Source organism: Caretta caretta, chromosome 24 (assembly GCF_965140235.1).
Source record: "Caretta caretta isolate rCarCar2 chromosome 24, rCarCar1.hap1, whole genome shotgun sequence".
Taxonomy (NCBI): domain Eukaryota; kingdom Metazoa; phylum Chordata; order Testudines; family Cheloniidae; genus Caretta; species Caretta caretta.
The window spans coordinates 17,663,744-17,684,474 of record NC_134229.1 but is presented as its reverse complement, the minus strand read 5'-3'; the positions used below and the strand labels follow the sequence as shown (position 1 = coordinate 17,684,474).

The 20,731-nt window shown below is 49.3% G+C and overlaps 2 protein-coding genes across 2 annotated transcripts; both read left to right on the top strand.

Annotated features, from left to right (window-relative positions):
- The first annotated feature begins 1,035 nt into the window (after positions 1-1,035).
- On the top strand, positions 1,036-5,923 carry LOC125625665 (chemerin-like receptor 1). The gene is made up of 2 exons (XM_048828014.2): positions 1,036-1,574; positions 2,949-5,923. Exons 1-2 carry the CDS (start codon positions 1,471-1,473, stop codon positions 4,051-4,053), a joined length of 1,209 nt encoding a protein of 402 aa, XP_048683971.2. The 5' UTR covers positions 1,036-1,470; the 3' UTR covers positions 4,054-5,923.
- Positions 5,924-19,368: 13,445 nt separating this feature from the next.
- On the top strand, positions 19,369-20,277 carry LOC125626083 (chemerin-like receptor 1). The gene has a single exon (XM_048828772.1). It carries the CDS (start codon positions 19,369-19,371, stop codon positions 20,275-20,277), a length of 909 nt encoding a protein of 302 aa, XP_048684729.1.
- The last annotated feature ends 454 nt before the right edge of the window (positions 20,278-20,731 follow it).

Here is a 20,731-nt window from a genome sequence, read left to right as displayed (position 1 = left end):
ACCTCCCCGGGGTGAGTGGGGATAGATCCTGGGGGGCCAGTTCCGCAGGGAACCTCGAGACTAAATTGCTGCCCCTGGTTAAGGAGGGGGGGTGTGTGGATGCCACCTCACTGTCTTTGAGCAGGCTGGCGATTTGAACCAAGGGGACCCTGCGGAAAAGCCCCGGTGTCTAGCTCCCTTGCTGGGTCCCAAGGCCATAGACTCCATCAGCCAGATGGTTGGGGATGTGGACGGGCTCCCACTCCTGACCCCAACCTATATGTCTGTGTGGAGTTTCCTGGGGCCAGGCCCCTCGGACCTCCAGTGGGAGCAGAAGGTGATGGTCAATGGGGAGACATTCTTGGGGTGGCCAAAGGGCATGGGCTGCATAAATCTTCCCACATGCGGCCTGCGAGTGCTATCGACCACCCCTGACCTAAGGGAGGGCGTGAAACTGGAAGGGCCTGGTGTAACTCCTACCAAGGAATGGGAGAGATGCTGGGGCATCCATGGGAACGTTGGTGGCTTCGAACTTCCCCAGGTCACTGGCTAAAGTGACCCCGCTCAGTTCGATCTCGAAGGGGGGAGAGATGTGACGAAGTGGGACTGTTCTTAATGTTTCCTCTGAATAGTGTGGGGGTGCCTCAGTTTCCCCTAGGCAGTTCTTAAGTATCTAGGGGGTGGAGTAAGGGTGTATGATCATTGCAGAGCCCTAGAGGGCAGGTGTGTGCAGGAGTCTGGACACAGAGAATGGCCGACACCCTGTTTCCTGGCAACTGATGGCCTGGGCCCTTCCCCCTGCAAGGTGAGAGCTGAAGGGTTGGAGAACAAAGGAATCAGGTGACCACCTGGCCCGGGAAAGGAACAAAGCCCAGAGGAGGGGGGGCTGGAGGGGTTTTCAGTTTGGGGCTGGCTGGGACATGGAGTGAAGTGCAGACGTGGTTGTCTGGCTCACTGCCCCCCAAAATGGACCCAGCTGAGGGGTCCCGTTCTCTGCACCTGCAAGCTCTGTGTTAGACCATGTTCCTGTCGTCTAATAAACCTTCTGTGTTACTGGCTGGCTGAGAGTCACGTCTGACTGCGAAGTTGGGGTGCAGGACCCTCTGGCTTCCCCAGGACCCCGCCTGAGCGGACTCGCTGGTGGGAAGCGCACGGAGGGGCAGAGGAGGCTGAATGCTCCGAGGTCAGACCCAGGAAGGGGGAAGCCGGGTGAGCTGTGTGTCCTGAAGACAGGCTGCTCACAGAAAGGCGACTGCCCCAGAGTCCTGACTGGCTTCATGGGGAGCAGTTCCAGAGCATCGCCCGGGGACTCCGGGACAGAGGGGGAGCATGATAAAAAGCAAACAGGGAGCTGAGAATAATACCAGAGGTTGGGAGTGCAGGGCAGTCCTGAGAAGCTGTCTGATCCCTTTGCTAGCAACAAATCACCAGAGGAAATGAAAGTACTGAGGCAGCCCCAGGCCCAACCCCCTTCTCCTCCTTCCCCTTCCCATGACTCCTCCAAGCTTCCCAGCCTGGCCAGAGTGCAACCTGCCGGGGCCACGGGAGGAGACCAGCTCTGGAGATCCGCAGAGAGACGTCCCTCTGAGACTGGGGTAAGGAAAGGCTCGGATCCCTCCCACCTCCCCTCCCCAGGCAGGGTCCCTCTTGTGAGGAGTCCCCCAATACCCCAGCCTGCCCCCGACGGAGCCGGTGGATCCCCTAGGAAGCTGATGGGGCTGCGGCTCCGCAGAGGGTGCAGTCGGGGCGACAGCTGGGCTGAATCTGGGAAGATTTGGGAACGGACCAGCAGACCCTGGGAGGTGGCTGTGGATGGAGCCTGCTGGCCCCTGATACCCACCAACAAGGAGGTGCTACCCCCACATCCAGCTGCTCCAGCCCTGGATGGGAGATGTCCTATTCCCACTCCACATAACCACCCCAACCCTATTCCCACATCAGCACGGCTGCACCCCACTTCAGTCTGTGGGGGTGTGGCCTGGGTTGGCTCCTCCCTCTCCTACCCCCCCCACTGATTGGTCTGGTCAGAACTGGATTGGACCAGCTCCTGCCCCAGAAACTCCCCCCACTTTTATCTCTCAGTATCCTGCAGCCAGTTATTGAGTGTCATTGACATGTGGCCAATCAGCGGAGGGCATGGGGAAGTGGTTGCCAATTAGCAGGCAGTGTGGGGGAGAGGAGAGGGGGAGGAAGCAGCTCCACCCCTCCAGGAGACAAAAAGGGAAATCCTGCCCCCCAGGAAAGGGAATGCCCCATTCCCTCTGCAAGGGGAAGAAAGGGGAGGGTTTTTCACCTTGTCTCACTCTACTTATCTCCAGAGCTGGTCAGGAAACTTTTGACAAGATAGTTCCATGTCTAAAACACCTGATTCATTGACATCAAAGTTTTTCTGTGAATTTCACCAGTTTCCTGACCCCAAAAAAGTTTTTTGGGAAAAAAGTTGTGACAGGGCAGATGAAAAAATCCAATTATTCCAAAACCGCTTTTTTGTTTGGGAAAATTTAAGCTAATTATTATTTGTAAAAAAAATTTAAAAGAAATAAAAAGCGGGTGGAACTGAAAATGCCACATTTAGAAATGGTCAGAACAGAGGGTTTTGATGGGGGTGGATTCTCCACCATGGGCAATTTTGGTAGCAGGGTGGGATTGTTTTTAAGATATCTGCTCTAGTTCAAACAGGAATTAATTTGGTGACGTTCTCTGGCCTGTGTCGTAAAGGTCAGACTAGATTATCACAATGGTGCCTTCTGGCCTTGGAATCTATGATTATCCTGAACCGATTTTTGGTTTTTGGTCCATGAAAATATTGAGATTTCAAGATTTGGCTCCAATTCAGGTTGGAACAATTTTTCAAAAGTTGAAAAAAGTGGCATTGGGGAAAAAAGTTTTCTGCCCAGCTCTTTTAACTCCCTGCTCTCTCGCCCCACTGGTGCGAATGATGACAGTGGATCTGGGTTTGGTTGTTGTAGGATGGAGGAGACCACGCCCTTCCAGTCCCGCTGGGCACACCCCGCCTTTCCATATGTGAACAGCACCTTACACCCCTTCTTCGGGAATCCCTACCAGCATGGAGAAGAGGGTGGAGCCCAGCGTGAATGGAGAGGAGTTCTCTTTGCCGTCCTCTTCAGTCTGGGATTCCTACTCGGAGTAGTGGGCAATGGCCTGGTTATCTTCATTGCTAGCTTCTGGATGAAGAAGACGGTGGTCTCTATCTGGTACCTCAACCTGGCCGTGGCCGACTTCATCTTCACCTCCTTCCTCTCCATGGAGGTGGCCTATGCAGCGCTGAACTTCCACTGGCCCTTTGGCCAGACACTGTGTAAGATCCACAGTGCAGTGTCCTTCCTCAACCTCTTCGCCAGTGTCTTCCTCCTCACCGTCATCAGCGCCGACCGCTGCATCTCCGTGGCCTGGTCGGTCTGGGCCCACAACCACCGCTCGCCCCGGCTGGCTTTCTGGGTAGCTGCGGCTGTTTGGCTTGCAGCTCTGGCTCTCAGCACACCGTATATAGTTTTCCGGGACATTAGGAGCTTCCCGCTTGGGGGGGACATCACCGTCTGCTACAACAACTACATCCCAGTGGGGAACTTCACTAGGGAGGAGGTGGCCACATTGTGGGAGCATCGGCACTGGGCCATGGTGCTCACCTGCTTTGTGACTGGGTTCCTGGTGCCATTTGCCATCATCCTGACCTGCTACGGAGTCATCACTGCCAAACTGATGAGGAACCATGTCGTCCGTTCTGGCAGGCCCTACAAGATCATGGTGGCTGTGGTGACGGCCTTCTTCCTCTGCTGGTTCCCCTACCACCTCTCCACCCTATTGGCCATGTTGGCAAAGGGGGTGACTCCAGCAATACAGGTTCTCCATGATATCGCGCTTCCCTTGGCCTACCTGAATAGCTGCCTCAACCCTGCCCTGTACGCCTTCATGGGCTGGGGCTGCAAGGACACACTGTGGCTCTCCATAGTCTTGGCCTTCCAGAGGGCCTTCAGTGAGGCTGAGGTCCAGGCCACCCTCCCCAGCAAGAACCAGGAGAGCAGTAGGTCAGAGGTGGAATTGCCCCCATTATGATCAGGCTACTCACCTCTCCCTTCCCCAAGCTGAGGATAGAACCAGGAGTCCTGGCTCCTATTCCCCCGCCCCCAAATCTAACCTACTAGACCCCACTCCCCTCCCCTGAGCTGGGGATAGAACCCAGGAGTCCTGGCTCCCAGACCCCCCTGCTCCATTCACTACACCCCACTCCCCTCCTGGAGCTATCACCTAGCTTGGATGGAATCCTGCTTGAGGCAAACAATAAAGGCCTCAGTTTTAACATTGATTCTGGCTCTGTTTTTCCTAAAAGAGGAAACAGCAGGGAAAGAGAAGCAGAACCTGCCACTTCCCCCAATTTACATTTGTCCACAGGATTAAGGAGAGTCAGCCCGCTGGGGTCAGGAGTTCAGTTCCCAGCCTGTAAGCCAGGACTTCAGATCAGGAGTTTCCGATGCTGTAAAAAAATTGTGCATTTGCCTGTTTAGATGATAAAATCTTTGGAACTGATGCCCAGTGCCCCTGCTCTGACCCACTAGCCCCCCTCTTTTCCATATCCAGGAAAGAACCCAGGAGTCCAAGGCCAGAAAGGATCATTGTGCTCATATGGTCTGACCTCCTGGATAACACAGGCCATAGAATTTTCTAAAAAATTATGTCTAGTGTTTATCTTTCAGAAAAGCATCCAATCTTGATCTATAATTTGCCAGTGATGGAGAATCCATTGCAATTCTTGGTAGATGGCTCCAGTGATTAATTACCCTCATTGTTAAGCATTGCCTGCCACAGTCTGTCTATTAAGCCCTGAGAAGGAAGTGCATGGCCAAGCTGAGGACCCAGAAGATGTTGACCATCCTCTCCATGAAGAAGCCAGGGAGGAAGATGATGTAGTCATTCAAAAACATCCCGGCGAGGAAGGTCAGGCCAAAGAGCATCAGAAAGATGTACATTATCATGTTACCTATCAGCTCTGTGTTCTTGGGGAACCAGGGTGCAGTACCCAGCCTCTCTGACTCACGAAAGACCCCCCCCCCACCTCTGCGTGAACCAAAACCGATCAGAAGAAAGATTTACAAAAAGCAATGAAAAGGCCATAGGAGACCCACCTAAACCCCTGGGACAAGGGTGACAGGATTAAGGAAACTCCACTAGCCTCATTTGCGTTGAAGAGGGGACAAGGAGGCATCTCCACTAGCAGACAGAATGGAGAACAGAGATTCCAAGGCAAGAACCGCAGGGAACTCTGGGACCAGAACAGCAGAGAAGCACTGTATAATGGGGGATCTCTGCTCCAGATGTTAATGAACCCACGCCTGCACACCCCCAGCTCATTAGTTATCTGACCAATTCTAGTAATAAATCCTTTATTGGGATCCAAAATAGTGCAGCTCCCTAATTGCATTGTGAGCTCCCTCCAAGGAACACCGCCCATAGCCAGGAATGATCAGCTCCCATGGTCTAGCCTGATCAAAACAACTTTGGTGTCCTCCCTTGTTTACACATCAACAAATCTCGAGTTCTCCCTTGAACCATTGTTGTTTCTCTACAAAAACCCCGACCCACACTCAAGTAAGTGTTCTGACGCCTGGATCCAACATCTGCATCACTTCCATTGGGACTTCATCTTCTCCTGACTGATTGTGCTGGGGGCTCTGCCTGTCTCCAGCACTCCGGATCCTCAGCTACCACCAACACCTGGGTCCCCCGAACGATTCAAGCTTCACAGAGTGGTAAGAACCCAGCTCTCTCTCTTTTAGGTATAGCCTTCTGACCCTGACTTGTGTGATCAGTTATAGTTTTCTAAACATTACTTTTGCAATCAAATTCAAGTTAGATTTAATAGTATCAGTTTTGTTTGTTTTGGCTCCCCTATGATTATTACCTGGCAATAAATAACTTTCATGATTAAGTTGGTTGCCCCTCTCTCTCTCTCTCGCTCCCCCTCGTGGGTGGTTTTTGGTTTCCTCATTCGCTCTGCAGCAACGCTCCTCGTACCTAAGCTTAAGATCCCTGCAGCGCCCAAAAATCCTGTGGGGTTTGCTCGTCAAGTGGGTTACGACCAGAACAATTGTACATGAAAGTGGGGATAGAGATGTGCTGAGTCCAGGGGCATATGAGGCTGACAGTTTGGAAATGCTGCTCGACCCAGCCTGCTGAGTCCAGGGACATCTAAGGGGTCAGCTTGGGAGTGCTGATTAACCCGGTCCTCTCAGATGGGCTCTGTTAATGTGTGTGTGCGCCTCTGATTCTGGGGCTGCAAGAACCCAGCCCTGGGGAACCGAGGTCCGGCAGGATAGCGCCATTGGGAGGGCCGAGCAGCAGGGAGAAGCAGAGCTCCGTATGAGAACACAAGCAGTACGTGGATAGCATTACAGCCCCCCCCCTCAGGTTTCAGAGTAGCAGCCACGTTAGTCTGTATCCGCAAAAAGAAAAGGAGGACTTGTGGCACTTTAGAGACTAACAAATTGATTTGAGCATAAGCTCTAATAAATGAGCGTACCCCAAAGTAACGGGCAAATCTGGTAACAAATTGATGGAGGAACGTGGGCAGCATGTGACCCTAATCACATGGTATTTGTTGAGTGGTTGCTGTGGAATGGGGAAACTGAGGCACTGACCTGAGCAAACTGTCTCTTCCTTTTTCAGACTAAGCTCCTTTAGTGAGGTCTCTCTCTCTCTCTTCGGATATTTGGTAACGTCCTGTAACTTTTAAGTTAAGAATCGTGCCTAGAATAACTGTAGGACCGTGCAGTAAGGAGTTAAAGAGCAGGGCCAGCTCTAGGCACCAGCAAACCAAGCACGTGCTTGGGACACCACTTTTCAAGGGGTGGCATTCTGGCACTTCGGGCGGCAAAAAGCCTAGAGCCAGCCCTGTTCAAGAGTTGTACCGTAAAAGTAAAGATTTTAGAGCAATAATGTGACTGCATGAAAGGGCTTTTGGTCGGGATCATTATTGAGATAAGGGAAGTAGAGATGGCTTGGGGGAAAAACCCCTTGGCTGCTCACTTGAGACAGGAGAAAACCAACAGGTTAGAGAGACGGGTAATGAAGGAGAGGAAATGCCCCTGGGAAAGGGGGTGCTTTAAGGGTGAGAATCCCCTGATTGGAGCGAGTCTGAGCTTTGAACAACATTGCACAACCTTTAAGCCGGTTGCTGCATGGGCATTGTTTTATGTATGCCTGGACAGGGTTGAAATGGTAAAGAGAAGGCAGGAACTGGAGCTGGAGAACAAGCAGTTACAACAGTGTTTGAAGAAATGTGAGACCGACGGGTGTGAACTGATAGCAGAAAAGCTCAGACTGGTGGCTGTGCTTATAGATGTACAAGAGGAGAGAGACCAGGCCGGCAGGGATGCAGAACAGTACAGGAAAGAGTTAACACGCACACAAATGTTGTTAGAAGAAGCGAAAGCAGGAAATCACTTCCTGGCAGATGAGAATAAGGCAGCAGCAGGCCATCAGGAGTGTGAGGCAGAGATTAGTAAATTGTGTGCCCAATTTAATGCCCATGGGTGGGGGGGGGTAGCGGCTGTAAGGTTGAGAGAGAATTGCGATTTTGAGCCCTCTGGGGGGGGAAAAAAGAAAGACCCCCGATGCTGACCCCAAAAACCCATTGAACCCCGACTGGCCACACATGCATAACGTTGCCCCTGTTTCCACAAGGGAGCTGGTCACGGATGTAGTAAGGTGGTCTCCTAGTCAGGCCAAGGCTATTGCCGAGAGACTGGGGCCACGGAACCGTGACACAGCCGTGGCATGGCTGCCCCGTGTTTGGCAAATGCACCCCTCTGCTGATGGCATGGACTTATCCTTATGCTCTGGACATAGACTTAGGTTCTTGGGGGCGGCCTACCCCTGGACCTCAGAAATGGATGGTAAGTGCTCTTAAAATATTCCTGCCTGCGTCTTCCCTTAAGAAACTATATATAATGGAAGAGCAGAAACCAGAAGAGGCCCCCGAAGCTTACCTAATTCGAAGAAAGAGGCTGGCAGCTCTCACTGATTCATTACCCCAGACAGAAGAGAATGGGATTATCACTGCCCGTTATCAGGGACCTGGATTAGTACAGAGCACTTATGCAGGACTAAATTCTCAGACAAAACAGTCCCTGGGGGCTGTGGATGTAGAACACCTCACCTGGAATGACCTAGAGGCAAAACTCAAACGGGCAGGGGATTTGCTGCGAGAGACGGGTGTCTTAAAAAGGCAAATCAGCAAAAAGACTATCTCAGAGCCAATACAGGCTATCACATTTGTGAATAATGGTCCTCACCCTGCCAGTCGCCCTCCCAATGATGACCCCCTACCTCCCACAACTCTGGTCTGCGCCACCCCAAGGAGACCCGTAGGAACATGATTTGGATGGAGCTGGTGAAGTTAGGGGAAGATATGGGAAAACACGATCGTCAGCTCCTCAGCATCCTGATTAATGCTTTGTCTCAGGTGATGCAGAGAACAGAGTGAATGCAGGGAGCCCCCCCCCCTCCTCCCGCTGTCCCAGTACGGAGTGCATTCCCCACGCTCACTCCCTGTCAAAACCAGATCCCTGTCTGAGTGGAGGCTCTCGAGGGAGTCGGCCAAGCAGTAGGGATGCCCGGGTCCCCGCGGGCCTCTCCAGCTGATCGCAAGACTTCAGTGTGACATATGGGGGAGACCCACTGGGAGGGCTACAGTGGGGAACCCAGGGATATTTGCCCAATTGCCAGTGGACACTGGAGCATCAGTAAACATTCTAAGTCCCCAGTGGATCTCCGGAGGGAGACCCACTGATAAACAGGTTATCAAGGAAAGAACTGGAGACACCCGGGTGACTCACACAAAGGGACATCAGAAAAATCACTCCGAAGAGGCACATTGGAACAACCGAGCTGGTGCCTTAGCCAAAGCTGCTGCTGCTAGTGACCACACTAGAGACACAGACCAGGTAAAACAAACAGAGGCAGTAACTACCCAGGGAAAAACTTTAGGCAAAGGAATAGATACCTTGGGCTTAAGTCCCCGTCAAGATGGGGATACAGAAATCCGGTCCTTAGCCAGGATAGGGAAAGATCCCACAGAAAAATACAGGGTTGAGCAGGTTGTAAATGTCTGGTGGGCAGTGGACACAGGTAGTCAAAGGCACTGGATAGTCGCCAGCCAGGTGAGGGGGGGACCTGATTCCATTTGTGCATGAGCAAGGGCATAGAGGAAAAGGGGGTACCTTAAACAGGGTTAAAGATACAGGGTGGTGGTCAGGCATGGGAGCGGATATCGATCTGTGGTGTGATAATTGTCTGCAGTGCGCCATGGTTAATGCTGATGGCCAGGTTCAGAAACATGGATTGGGGCATAGAGGGTAGATTCAGATGGATTACATAGGCCCTTTACCCACCACCAGCAGGGGGAATAAATACTGCCGGGTAATAGCAGATCCCTTCTCCAAATGGGTGGACGCCATCCCTACTAAAACCAACCCTGCCTCGGTCACGGCTAAGCAGCTCTTTAACATGGTTTTCTCAAAAACAGGAATTCCCAGAGTAATTGATTCAGATTTGGGATCCCATTTTGTGGGAGATGTTCTGCAAGAGCTACGTAAGGCTTTCGGCATTAAGCACCGTTTCCACATAGCTGGACACCCCGAGTCCTCTGCACAAGTTGAATGAACCAATCGCACGCTAAAGGAAGCTTTGAAAAAACAAGTAAAGTGCTCAGGGAGGGGTGGGGATGAAAAGCTACCAATCGTCTGAATGGCTCAGAGAGGCTCCATGGCGATCCATGGGTACACTCCCTTTAAAGTTATGACTGGAAGGCAAATGTGCATGGCTGAAAGTTGGTCGTTGGGAGTGGAGCTGCCTAGTGCCTGGGAAGGGAAGGTGGGAACAGATGAATGGGTACAACCGTTAGCAGAGACGATCACTGCGTTGCGCATGCGAGTGGCAGCATAGACAGGCATCGTACAGCAAAACCTGGACAAAAAACTAGACTGGGGAAAACCTCCTTTGATATGGGAATTAGGCCAACCAGTGATGGACAGAAGGTTTTCAGCAAAGGAGCACGCTGTGACACACACCTGGGATGGCCCCTGCTTTACTGTGAATCAGGCCAGCCCCAGCGTTTATCAGGTAGAAATCCTGAATGGAAAAAACGGGAAATGCTGGCGGAAATGGTTTCATTCCTCACAGCTCAAAGAGTGGAAGGGTAAACCATCTGACCCCCAAGGAATAGTAGAACTGTCTTCTCCATCCTGCCGGCAAGAAGGAACGGCACGGGGCCATTGGAAAATATGTGTTGGGTGGGCTTGTTAGTGCCTACCCCGATGTTGAGTCAGGAAAAGGCCAGAGAAGTCCTTGACTTATTATGGGCACCTTCACGTAGGTCACTGCTTCACGGTCACTCTGCACTATTGATCCCAGACTCCCCCAGTATATATGGGGGGAGTGTGGAAATTTGTTCTCTGTTCTCACAGGTCCCGAACACGAGCCATGACATCCCAATGGTGCACCAGCACCCTGCTGTTCATAAGTGTCTGGGGTCTGATGCTGTCCAGGCTCTATGCTGAACCTGCGATCCTCTGAGCCTCTGGAGGTGCTGGCCAGCTGGAGCCCAGGAAGTAAAATTGCTCTGCCACATGCCTGGATTCTATGGGAATGGGAGCAGCCCCCTGGCCCTGCAGCATCGCTACCGGTTCTACACTGTCGGCAACTCCTCGGGTTGCCCCATGGAAAGCATTGCCAATTGCACGCAGAGTGCCACCGGGGAGTCACTCACATTTTGTTACCACGCCAGGCTCCGTCCCATTCTTCTGTAAGCCGTTGTGGTCTCGAAAGGGACGTACACCATCAAACACACCCAGTGACAGCCTCCCGGGTAGCGGAAGGTGCAGGATAGTCCTGGTTTCCTCTGCTGTTTGGGGATCAACTATGCCCCTATGTGTCATCATTGTCGTCGGAACACAGACACCTCCGTTACCTGGAGATGAACTGCAGCTGTCTCTGATCACGCCAGCAGGAAAAATATCACACGGTTCCTTGTAAACTGGGAACCGCTGAATTGGACTTTAGCTGGAATGACCAGACTCAGCAAGACTGGGTAGTTTCATTAAAGGGCAGACATTGTGACAAGCTCATGCCAACAATTCAGTTTAAATTCTATGGACACACTGCCATTTCAGAGGGATCCCATGACCCTGGATTGTACAGAATGAAATTGGGCCAAAAACAAAAACCAGTTTTAAATGTTGACCCTCTGATCACAAACCTCGCTCCCCTCCGATGTTTAAGAGCCCCAGTTTCAGGACCTCACATGTTAAAATTGGATCAACAACAACAAGAACATTTGGTCCTTCAGCCTCAGACTTCTCTGAAGGAAGTTCGCATCCACTTAGAAGGCCTGAATATCTCTCACATTGCACCTGCATCCGCTCCCTTGATTGGAATTAGCCATAAGGGCTGGAATGAATGGGTAAGAATGTGGCAAGGGGCTGACCATGTAAATAGAGTTAAAAGGGAATTAAGTGTTTGGATTTCACCTGTAGGAACAGGAATCTCTTTAGTTGATACCACAAACATAGAAGTTCTGGCTAATAAACCATCATATGCCACCGAAAACATAGAAAAGATGGGAACCCCGTTAACAGCATCTTTGAAACAGTTAAGTGCGGAACAGCAGTTAATAAGTAAGGTATTATCTGGGTGGGAAAGACTCATAGAAAAAGATGAATAGTTAATGATGTCTGTCTGGTGCACAATCCTTAGAATCATAGACTATCAGGGTTGGAAGGGACCTCAGGAGGTCATCTAGTCCAACCCCTGCTCAAAGCAGGACCAATCCCCAATTAAATCATCCCAGCCAGGGCTTTGTCAAGCCTGACCTTAAAAACCTCTAAGGAAGGAGATTCTACCACCTCCCTAGGTAACGCATTCCAGTGTTTCACCACCCTCCTAGTGAAAAAGTTTTTCCTAATATCCAACCTAAACCTCCCCCACTGCAACTTGAGACCATTACTCCTTGTCCTGTCCTCTTCTACCACTGAGAATAGTCTAGAACCATCCTCTCTGGAACCACCTCTCAGGTAGTTGAAAGCAGCTATCAAATCCCCCTTAATTCTTCTCTTCTGCAGACTAATACTTCCTGGACTTCCTTCCAGAATAATGTCTCATTGACTTCAGCGTGTGAGCAAGCTCAGGCTCTCACCCAGAACATAATCATGGAAATGATTCAGCAAGCCATAGCAGGACAAATTCCCATGGAAGCAATCAACTTGATTCGGTCCCATGTAACGGAGACAGAATTAGTCCTCTGGCCCTGGTGGAGACTAGTTAACGTTCGTACAGTCACCACCAGCAAAGCTTGCAGTTATTCCTGATAACTGTGGCAGGCAAAGAAATTAGAATAATTCACCCAGTAGTCCCACTGGGATTACATGTTAGTGGTAACTCAGTAATGTACTCCAGAGATCCTAACACATGGGCCTGGCAGAAAGATAATGTGTGAAACACAGTAAATGTAAAGGTGTAGGAGAAAAGAAGGTTTGGGCTAAATCTGTGAAGACCAAGCATTGGAGGAACACGATGAATGCTTCTTCCCACAAGCTGGGAATAAGTCTTACTGTTGCTTCGATGTTATCCGTCTGTTATTGTCTATGTTGGTAATGCACGTGTGTGTAAGAATGAGCTGTTATATTGTATTGATTAATGGACATTGGATTCCACCCATGGTGCCGTACGTTAATCGCTGTTTCGGTAATGTAACCACCATTGTTAGTTGTGATGTTAAGTTTACTGTGCCTATATGGGCTGTACAACAATTGAAAGCCAATCCTGAGCTCTACAAGGAGGTTTCCCCCATTTCACTGAGAATGGGTCTCACTGCCATTAAAGGGACTATTAACTCATCCCTCCTTACAAACTGAGCTGCTGAAGCTCCGAACTTTGGGGGAGAATGGCAAACTCGAGATTCAACACCACAACCAAGAGATCTCTAGGCTAGCAGCTACAACACAGGCCATCACTCCTGGTGGGAGCCTTTGCTTGGGTGGAGCCTCAGTGCAACACGTCTTTTGAATATCCTGCTTCACCCCATTGTGGTGATCATTGGTTTCCAAATTATACTAGCAATTGGTCTGGTTCTACTGGTTTGCTGGATCCAGCGAATGATGCGGCAGCTGCAATGGATGGAAGATCAGACCTGGTACCACGGAGTAAAGATGTGATGGGGATACTCAGTGCAAGCACCCCAGCAACGGGTGGACTTGTTACCTAACAGCACTGTCTTCTTGGGGAACCAGGGGGCAGTACCCAGCCTGTCTGACTCACAAAAGACCTCCGCCCCCCCCCAGCCTCTGCTTGAACCAAAACTGATCAGAAGAAAGACTTACAAAAAGCAGTCAAAAGGCGGTGGGAGACCCACCTAAACCCCTCCAGAGAAGGTTGACAGAATTAAGGAAACTTCCCTAGCCTCTTTTGCATTGAAGAGGGGACAAGGAGTCATCTCCATTAGCAGACAGAATGGAGAACAGAGATTCCAAAGCAAGAACCGCAGGGAACTCTGGGACCAGAACAGCAGGGAAGCACTGCATGATGGGGGATCTCTGCTCCAAATGTTAATGAACCCACGCCTGCACACCCCCAGCTCATTAGTTATCAGACCAATTCTAGTAATAAATCCTTCATTGGTATCCAAAATACTGCAGCTCCCTAATTGCAATGTGAGCTCCCTCCAAGGAACACCGCCCATAGCCAGGAATGATCAGCTCCCATGGTCAAGCCTGATCAAAACAGCTTTGGTGTCCTCCCTTGTTTACACATCAACAAATCTAGAATTCTCCCTTGAACCATTGTTGTTTCTCTACAAAAACCCCGACCCACGCTCAAGTAAGTGTTCTGATGCCTGGATCCAACATCTGCATCGCTTCCATTGGGACTTCATCTTCTCCTGACTGATCGTGCTGTGGGCTCTGCCTGTCTCTAGCGCTCCGAACCCTCAGCTACCACACACCTGGGTCCCCCGATCGATTTCAGCTTCGCAGAATGGTAAGAACCCAGCTCTCTCTCTCTCTCTCTTTTAGGTATAGCCTTCTGACCCTGACCTCTGTGATCAGGTATAGTTTTCTAAACCTGACTTTTGCAATCAAATTTAAGTTAGATTTAATATTATCCCTGTTTTGTTTGTTTGGCTCCCCTATGGTTATTACCTGGCAAATAACTTTCATGGTTAAGCTGGTTTCCTCTCTCTGTCTCTCTCTCCGTGTTCTGGTGAGGATGAGTCACTAGAAAAAAAATGGAGAATTTGACCCGCATGCTAATATATTTTTGATGAATGTGTTTTCCAAAGGAAATCTGCCTTTTCTGAGAAATTCACAATTTTGTGAAACAGAGTAATTCTTCCCAAATAAGCCATTTGCAGTGTTGGTACCTTTCATGATTTTATCATGATTCGCACCATATTTCATATAACCTCCAGCTCCTGGAAACAACCTCAGCTTTCATTTGAAAAAAATTGTTTCTAGCCATTGTAGTTACAGAAAACAAAGGGGAGTGGGGTCTAGTGGGTTTGAGCAGTGTAAAACCTGTCCATTTCCGTGCCTATGTTCTCACCTCTTCATGGAGACAGGGATAGAACCCCAGAGTTCTGACTCCCAGTCTTCCTGCTCTAACCCACTAGACCCCACTCCCCTCCCAGAACCAGGCATGGAACCCAGGAGTCCTGACTGCCAGCCCTGGCTCCTTCACAGTCTGCTCTCGGCAATCCCCAGAAAGCTAGTCATCCTCAGTGGAGTTTTCCCAGGGGCCACAGCACAATACTTAATCAAGATGACCTCCATCTCTGTTTCCCTTGGTGAGAAGGGGCCGGGGCCATGCCAGAACGTGGCTGTGTCCCAGCAGGGCTCCTCAAAACAGCCCTGGATGTAAGTCTTTGTCTCTTAGAACCATGGTGCTGATTCTGCACAGCAAGAGCTGGGGGTGGGGGGGGACCACATGACTTTCAGATCACAGCAAGAAATGCCTGAAGCCTCTGAGGCTTTGCAGAGGCTGTTGGACCCAACCCCCATCTGCACCTTCCCCCCACCCAGCAAAACCCACATCAGAACAGCTTCCTGCCCCAGACAGAGACCATCTCTGTTAGCCACGTCGAGCACGCAGGATTGACGCTACGATGCCACGGCCACCTGAGGCACAGGTAAGAAAATGATCCTCCTTGCCATCTCTTTCTCTTCCCCTCCCCGTTTTGAAGGAGAACCCCGCTTCCATCATCTGGATCACCCCCCTTGCATCCCTTCCCCTTCTTCAATCCTTGGTTGTCTTTGGGAACCTCTCAGTCTTTGCAAAAGTGGTTGATTAATTTCTTCCCGGCCACTCCCGGCCCCGTCTCCCTCTGGCTTTCTGCATTCAGTGGGGGCATTTCCCTCTCTTTATCACTCCCTGCCTCAGAGACTTGAATTGACATCCCTTGACCAAACAGATACCAATTTTGATGTGTGAGGTTAGTTAATTTCATCCCAGACTGTGCAGAGTTAGTGATCTCCAAAGACCCTTCCTATTCCACTTTCCACTGTCTTGCTGCTGTGGTTATGATCTCTTCCTCTCTCATCCCTTTCTTTGGATGCTTTGTCAATGGTCCTTTGCGAAGCAGAAGCCAATTTTGAGTCGAGGCAGGTCAGTTAATTTCTTTTTAGGATTGGTGGAGTTTGTAGTCTCTGCAGACACTCTGTGCTCCGTCTCCCTCTGTCTGTCAGCATGGATCAGCAATCGATGGTGTGGAGTGGTATGGGTGAGGAGGAACAGGTATGGTCAACCTGGCACAGGAGATGTTCTCTTGTATCCCTTTGTTAAACAAAGGCAGATTTGGTGCTGAGCTAAGTTGGTTTCCCAGGAGGATGCAGCACCAGTGACGCAAAATCTGGAGCGTTCCTTAGTGCAGTTTGTTGATTTACAGCATGAACACACATGTCCTTAATTCACAAATACAATGCTTTTCTAGAGAGGCATCAGCCAAAGTTACCACTGCCCCATGCCCGCGGAGCAGCTCTGTCAGGTCTAGATCTCTCTCTCTGTCGCTGCTGGAATCTAGCTCCTAAAAGAAAAGGAGGACTTGTGGCACCTTAGAGACTAACCCATTTATTTGAGCGTAAGCTCCTAAAAGACACTGTTCTTTGTTTCTGACTCATCTCCTGGACTCTTCATCTGCCCTGAATTCCTCTTGTAAGACCTGATGTGGAAAGACAGCAGGAGTATTCATTAATAGTGCTTATTGGGAAATGGGGGGTTTCTCCAGGGAAGATTTCAATGAAAAGGGCGAGGGGGGAATTGCTTTCATCAATCATTTTCTGCAGAAAAAAATGATGGTTGGTTGGAAAAACAGAGAGAGAGAGCGAGAGTAGCAACCGAAAGCTGAACTGTGTGTGTGTGTGTGTGTGTGTGTGTGTATGGAGGGAGGGGGAGATGGAAAACTGAACATTTCTGGCTAAAATATTTAGGCCAAGAACTACAGAAAACAAACTAAAGAAAAAAGCTGGCTGAAAACCGCAAAAAGCCAAACTATTTTTGGATGAAATATGTTGATTTGCAGTTTCCCCACTAAAAATAATCATTCTTTTTTCACACTTTCTGACACCTCCCATGAAAATTTTCCTTTCCTCGAAACCCAGTTTCCCGCTGAAAAAATGTTTTGTCCAGCTCTATTACGCCTCCTTTTATGCAACTGCTCTGCAACAGGCAAAAGCCTTACAAAGCTTGTGTGATAAATAAAGGCGGGGGGAGTTAGCTGTAAAAGCCAGCCAGTTAGCTGTAAAAGCCCTCTTGGTAGCTGTTCTCTAATTGCTTTAACTGTAATGGGTTAAAAAGTCCCCCAGGTTTAAAAAAGAAAAAAGAAAAGTGGGCACCTGATCAAAAAAGGCAGTGGGAAGGTAGAACTTTTTAACCCTTTACCGGTAAAGCTAGTAAAGAACAGCTACCAAGAGGGATTTTACAGCTAACTGCCTGGCTGGGTGTCCATCAAAGAGAGCTAATTCCCACCTTTATTTATCACAGCTTACCTGCCCATTGAGACGAAAGAGACCACTTCTCTGTTGAAAGCCCCATAACTAAGTCATTGATTCTAAGCCCCAAAGGGACCACTGGGATAATCTAATCCAGGGGTTCATGTACCCCTGGGGGTACGCAGAGGTCTTCCAGGGGGTACATCAATGTATCGAGGATTTGCTGAGTTTTACAACCGGCTACACAAAACGCACTAGCGAAGTCAGTACAAACTGAAATTTCACACAGAAGAAATGAGAAAGTCAGCAATTGTTCAGTAGTCGTGTGCTGTGATGATTTTCTATTTTTATGCCTGATTTTGTAAGCAAGTCGTTTTTAAGTGAGGTGAAACCTGGGGCTACGCAAGACAAATCAGACTTCATAGAATATCAGGGTTGGAAGGGACCTCAGGAGGTCATCTAGTCCAACCCCCTGCTCAAAGCAGGACCAATCCCCAACTAAATCATCCCAGCCAGGGCTTTGTCAAGCCTGACCTTAAAAATTTCTAAGGAAGGAGATTCCACCACCTCCCTAGGTAACGCATTCCAGTGCTTCACCACCCTCCTAGTGAAAAAGTTTTTCCTAATATCCAACCTAAACCTCCCCCACTGCAACTTGAGACCATTACTCCTTGTCCTGTCCTCTTCTACCACTGAGAACAGTCTAGATCCATCCTCCTTGGAACCCCCTTTCAGGTAGTTTGAAAGCAGCTATCAAATCCCCCCTCACTCTTCTCTTCTGCAGACTAAACAATCCCAGTTCCCTCAGCCTCTCCTCATAAGTCATGTGCTCCAGTCCCCTAATCATTTTTGTTGCCCTCCGCTGGACTCTTTCCAATTTTCCCACATCCTTCTTGTAGTGTGGGGCCCAAAACTGGACACAGGACTCCAGATGAGGTCTCACCAATGTCGAATAGAGGGGAACGATCACGTCCCTCAATCCACTGGCAATGCCCCTACATATACATCCCAAAATGCCATTGGCCTTCTTGGCAACAAGGGCACACTGTTGACTCATATCCAGCTTCTCGTCCACTGTCACCCCTAGGTCCTTTTCTGCAGAACTGCTACCGAGCCATTTGGTCCCTATTCTGTAGCGGTGCATGGGATTCTTTCATCCTAAGTGCAGGACTCTGCACTTGTCCTTGTTGAACCTCATCATATTTCTTTTGGCCCAATCCTCCAATTTGTCTAGGGCCCTCTGTATCCTATCCCTACCCTCCAGCGTATCTACCACTCCTCCCAGTTTAGTGACTTCTGTAAGGGGTGCAGTAATCTGGAAAGATTGCGAACCACTGATCTAGACTGACCTCCTGTTTAACACAGGCCAGAGAACTTCCCCAGAATAGTTCCTGTTTGAACTAGAGTAGATCCTCTAGAAAAATATCCTGCCTTGATTTAAAAATAGCCATTGTTGTAGAACCCACGACAGCCCTCGGTACATTGTCCCAATGGTTAATTCTCTTCACTGTTAAATTGCACCTAGTTTGAATTTCTCTAGCTTTAAACTTCCAGCCATTGGATCGTGTTCTACTCGCCATTGGATCTTGTTCCTCTAGGTAGGTGGGTACTTACAGACTGGAGTAAGCTCACCCCCTAACCATCTCTTTGAAAGCGTAACGTTATCTTTTGCCATAACATTGTATTTGCACTCTGGGTTTGTGTTTTCTTGTTCAGTAGAGAGTGGCCTTAGCACCAGAATTGACTGACAGGTTATGACCGAATATTTTTTCCATTGGAAAATACAATCTCATCGAACTCAAAGTGTTTCCCAAAAGCCATTCAAGTCCGGCGACATTTTTCAAGGATGAAATTCAAAGGGGGAAATGAATTTTTGTCATTTTGTCTCAAATTGCAATTTTTGTTTTAAGTTAGTTTCTTGAAAGTGGAACGAATCTTGCTTTCCAGGTTGGGGATTTCGCAAAAAAATGTTCGATTTCAACAGCATTATTTTTTTAACTGAAAATGTTGATTGAAAATTTCTAGCCACAATGAAACATTTCCTCTTCCTTTCAAATGGCTACTTTCATCTTGTTTCTGTTTTAAAACGCCCAATAACTTTGGCTTTTGACTTCCAGCTGCAGGATTCTTGGTGGCCATTGGAAAAGTAGAAAAGAGATAGTGGAGAAAAAAATCATTTTGGTTTTTTCCCCTCCTCCTTCCCCATCCCCGCTTTCTCTCGCTTTTCAACCAGCCTCATTTGCTTTCTTTTTTCCTTCTGCACTACCAGAGCTGCTGTGCTTAGACTGCGTCTGATCCACTTCTGTCCTGTCTCTCTCTCTGTTATTAAGACTTCAAATTTGTTCCTTCTTTGTTTGCTTTGTCCCAGAACTGCACAGCTTCTGCTTATCCCCAGATGATGGCCTACGAAGCAGCTGCCCATCTTCACGCCATAGCTCCTTTGGAGACGACGCACCTAGTTTTCATGGTGCTCTGCACCCTGACCTTCATCCTCGGTGTGACGGGGAATGGATTCATCATCTTCATCACCAGGTGCCAGAAGAAGAAAACAGTCAACGCCCTGTGGCACCTGAACGTGGCCATTGCTGGATTTATCTTCACTGTCTTCCTGCCTCTCATGGTGGCCCTGGGCTTCAAATGGTATTTGAGAAGCGTCCTGTGCAAGATAACCAACATCATCACCTCCCTCAGCATGTTCTCTAGCAGCTTCCACCTCACAGCCGTCAGTGCCGACCACTGTGCCACCACAGTTTGCCCCGTGTGGGCCCAGAACCACTGCACAGTCCATCTGGCCTCCCTGGTCACACTGAGCATCTGGATTCTGGCTGTCATCATCAGCTGGTGCTACCATGGCCTCTGCTTCGATCAGAGCCTCTTGTTGAGAGAGAGTGGAGAAGCAGCCAACATTGCTATCCGATTCCTGGTTGGGTTTCTGGTCCCACTAGCCTTGATCAGCATCTGCTTGGTCACCCTGGCTGCCAGACGGGGCCAGAAACGGGCGGCTTGGTCCAAGAAGCCCCTCCGGACCCTTCTTATCTTGCATGTCATTTTCTTCCTCTGCTGGTCCCCGTATCACATAATTGCCTTCCTGCAGACCTCACCCAAAGCATCATCTCCAGAGACAACAGAGTCCCTGGAGACTGGGACCATCTTTGCTCATGGCCTGCTCTGTTTCAACAGCTGCTTCTACCCCTTCTTCTACCTCATCACACGACAGCATTTTGTTAGCTGCCGGAGAGGGGGGCGGATCTGTCCAACCCCAGTCAATGTGGGATCAGAGCTGGTCGAGTTGGGGGCAAATAGATAGGGGACCACTCTCCTAGAGGAGAAGAGTGATTTTGATTCCTTGAGGTTGTATTATCGGTTACTTGTGACAATCAATTTTTGTACAGGCCCAATTCTTTTTTGTCAGAACACCCTATTTTCAGAACTTGATTTTCTTTTTTGGGTGAAATTAATTTAGAGTTTGTTTCAGCAGCATTTTTTAAAAATGTTCAAAAGAAATTATGGTTAAAAAATTGCGTCTCTCGATGTCTGCATTTTTGGCATTTTTTCTTCCATGGTGGGTCTTCCTCTTCTTTTGGTAGCATCTTCATTGTCATTTTCAGCCAGCACTCAACTCTCCCTGTCTTCCGTGTTGTGCTGAACACTGTGTCAAACTGACAAGCTGCCACTTTAAATCCTGAGCAGTTTCCTGGTTCTGCGGGCAAGCTCAGTAGGGGAGCACGCACAATCAAAGTCAGTCTGCAGAAAGTCAGCTA

What these genes read in the sequence shown, in the direction of transcription:
- LOC125625665 (XM_048828014.2), top strand. Translation starts at nt 1,471, where the DNA reads ATGACTCCTCCAAGCTTCCCAGCCTGGCCAGAGTGCAACCTGCCGGGG. An exon ending in GACGTCCCTCTGAGACTGGG is followed by an intron (nt 1,575 to 2,948) that starts GTAAGGAAAGGC and finishes TGGTTGTTGTAG; the next exon opens with GATGGAGGAGACCACGCCCT.
- LOC125626083 (XM_048828772.1), top strand. Translation starts at nt 19,369, where the DNA reads ATGGCCTACGAAGCAGCTGCCCATCTTCACGCCATAGCTCCTTTGGAG.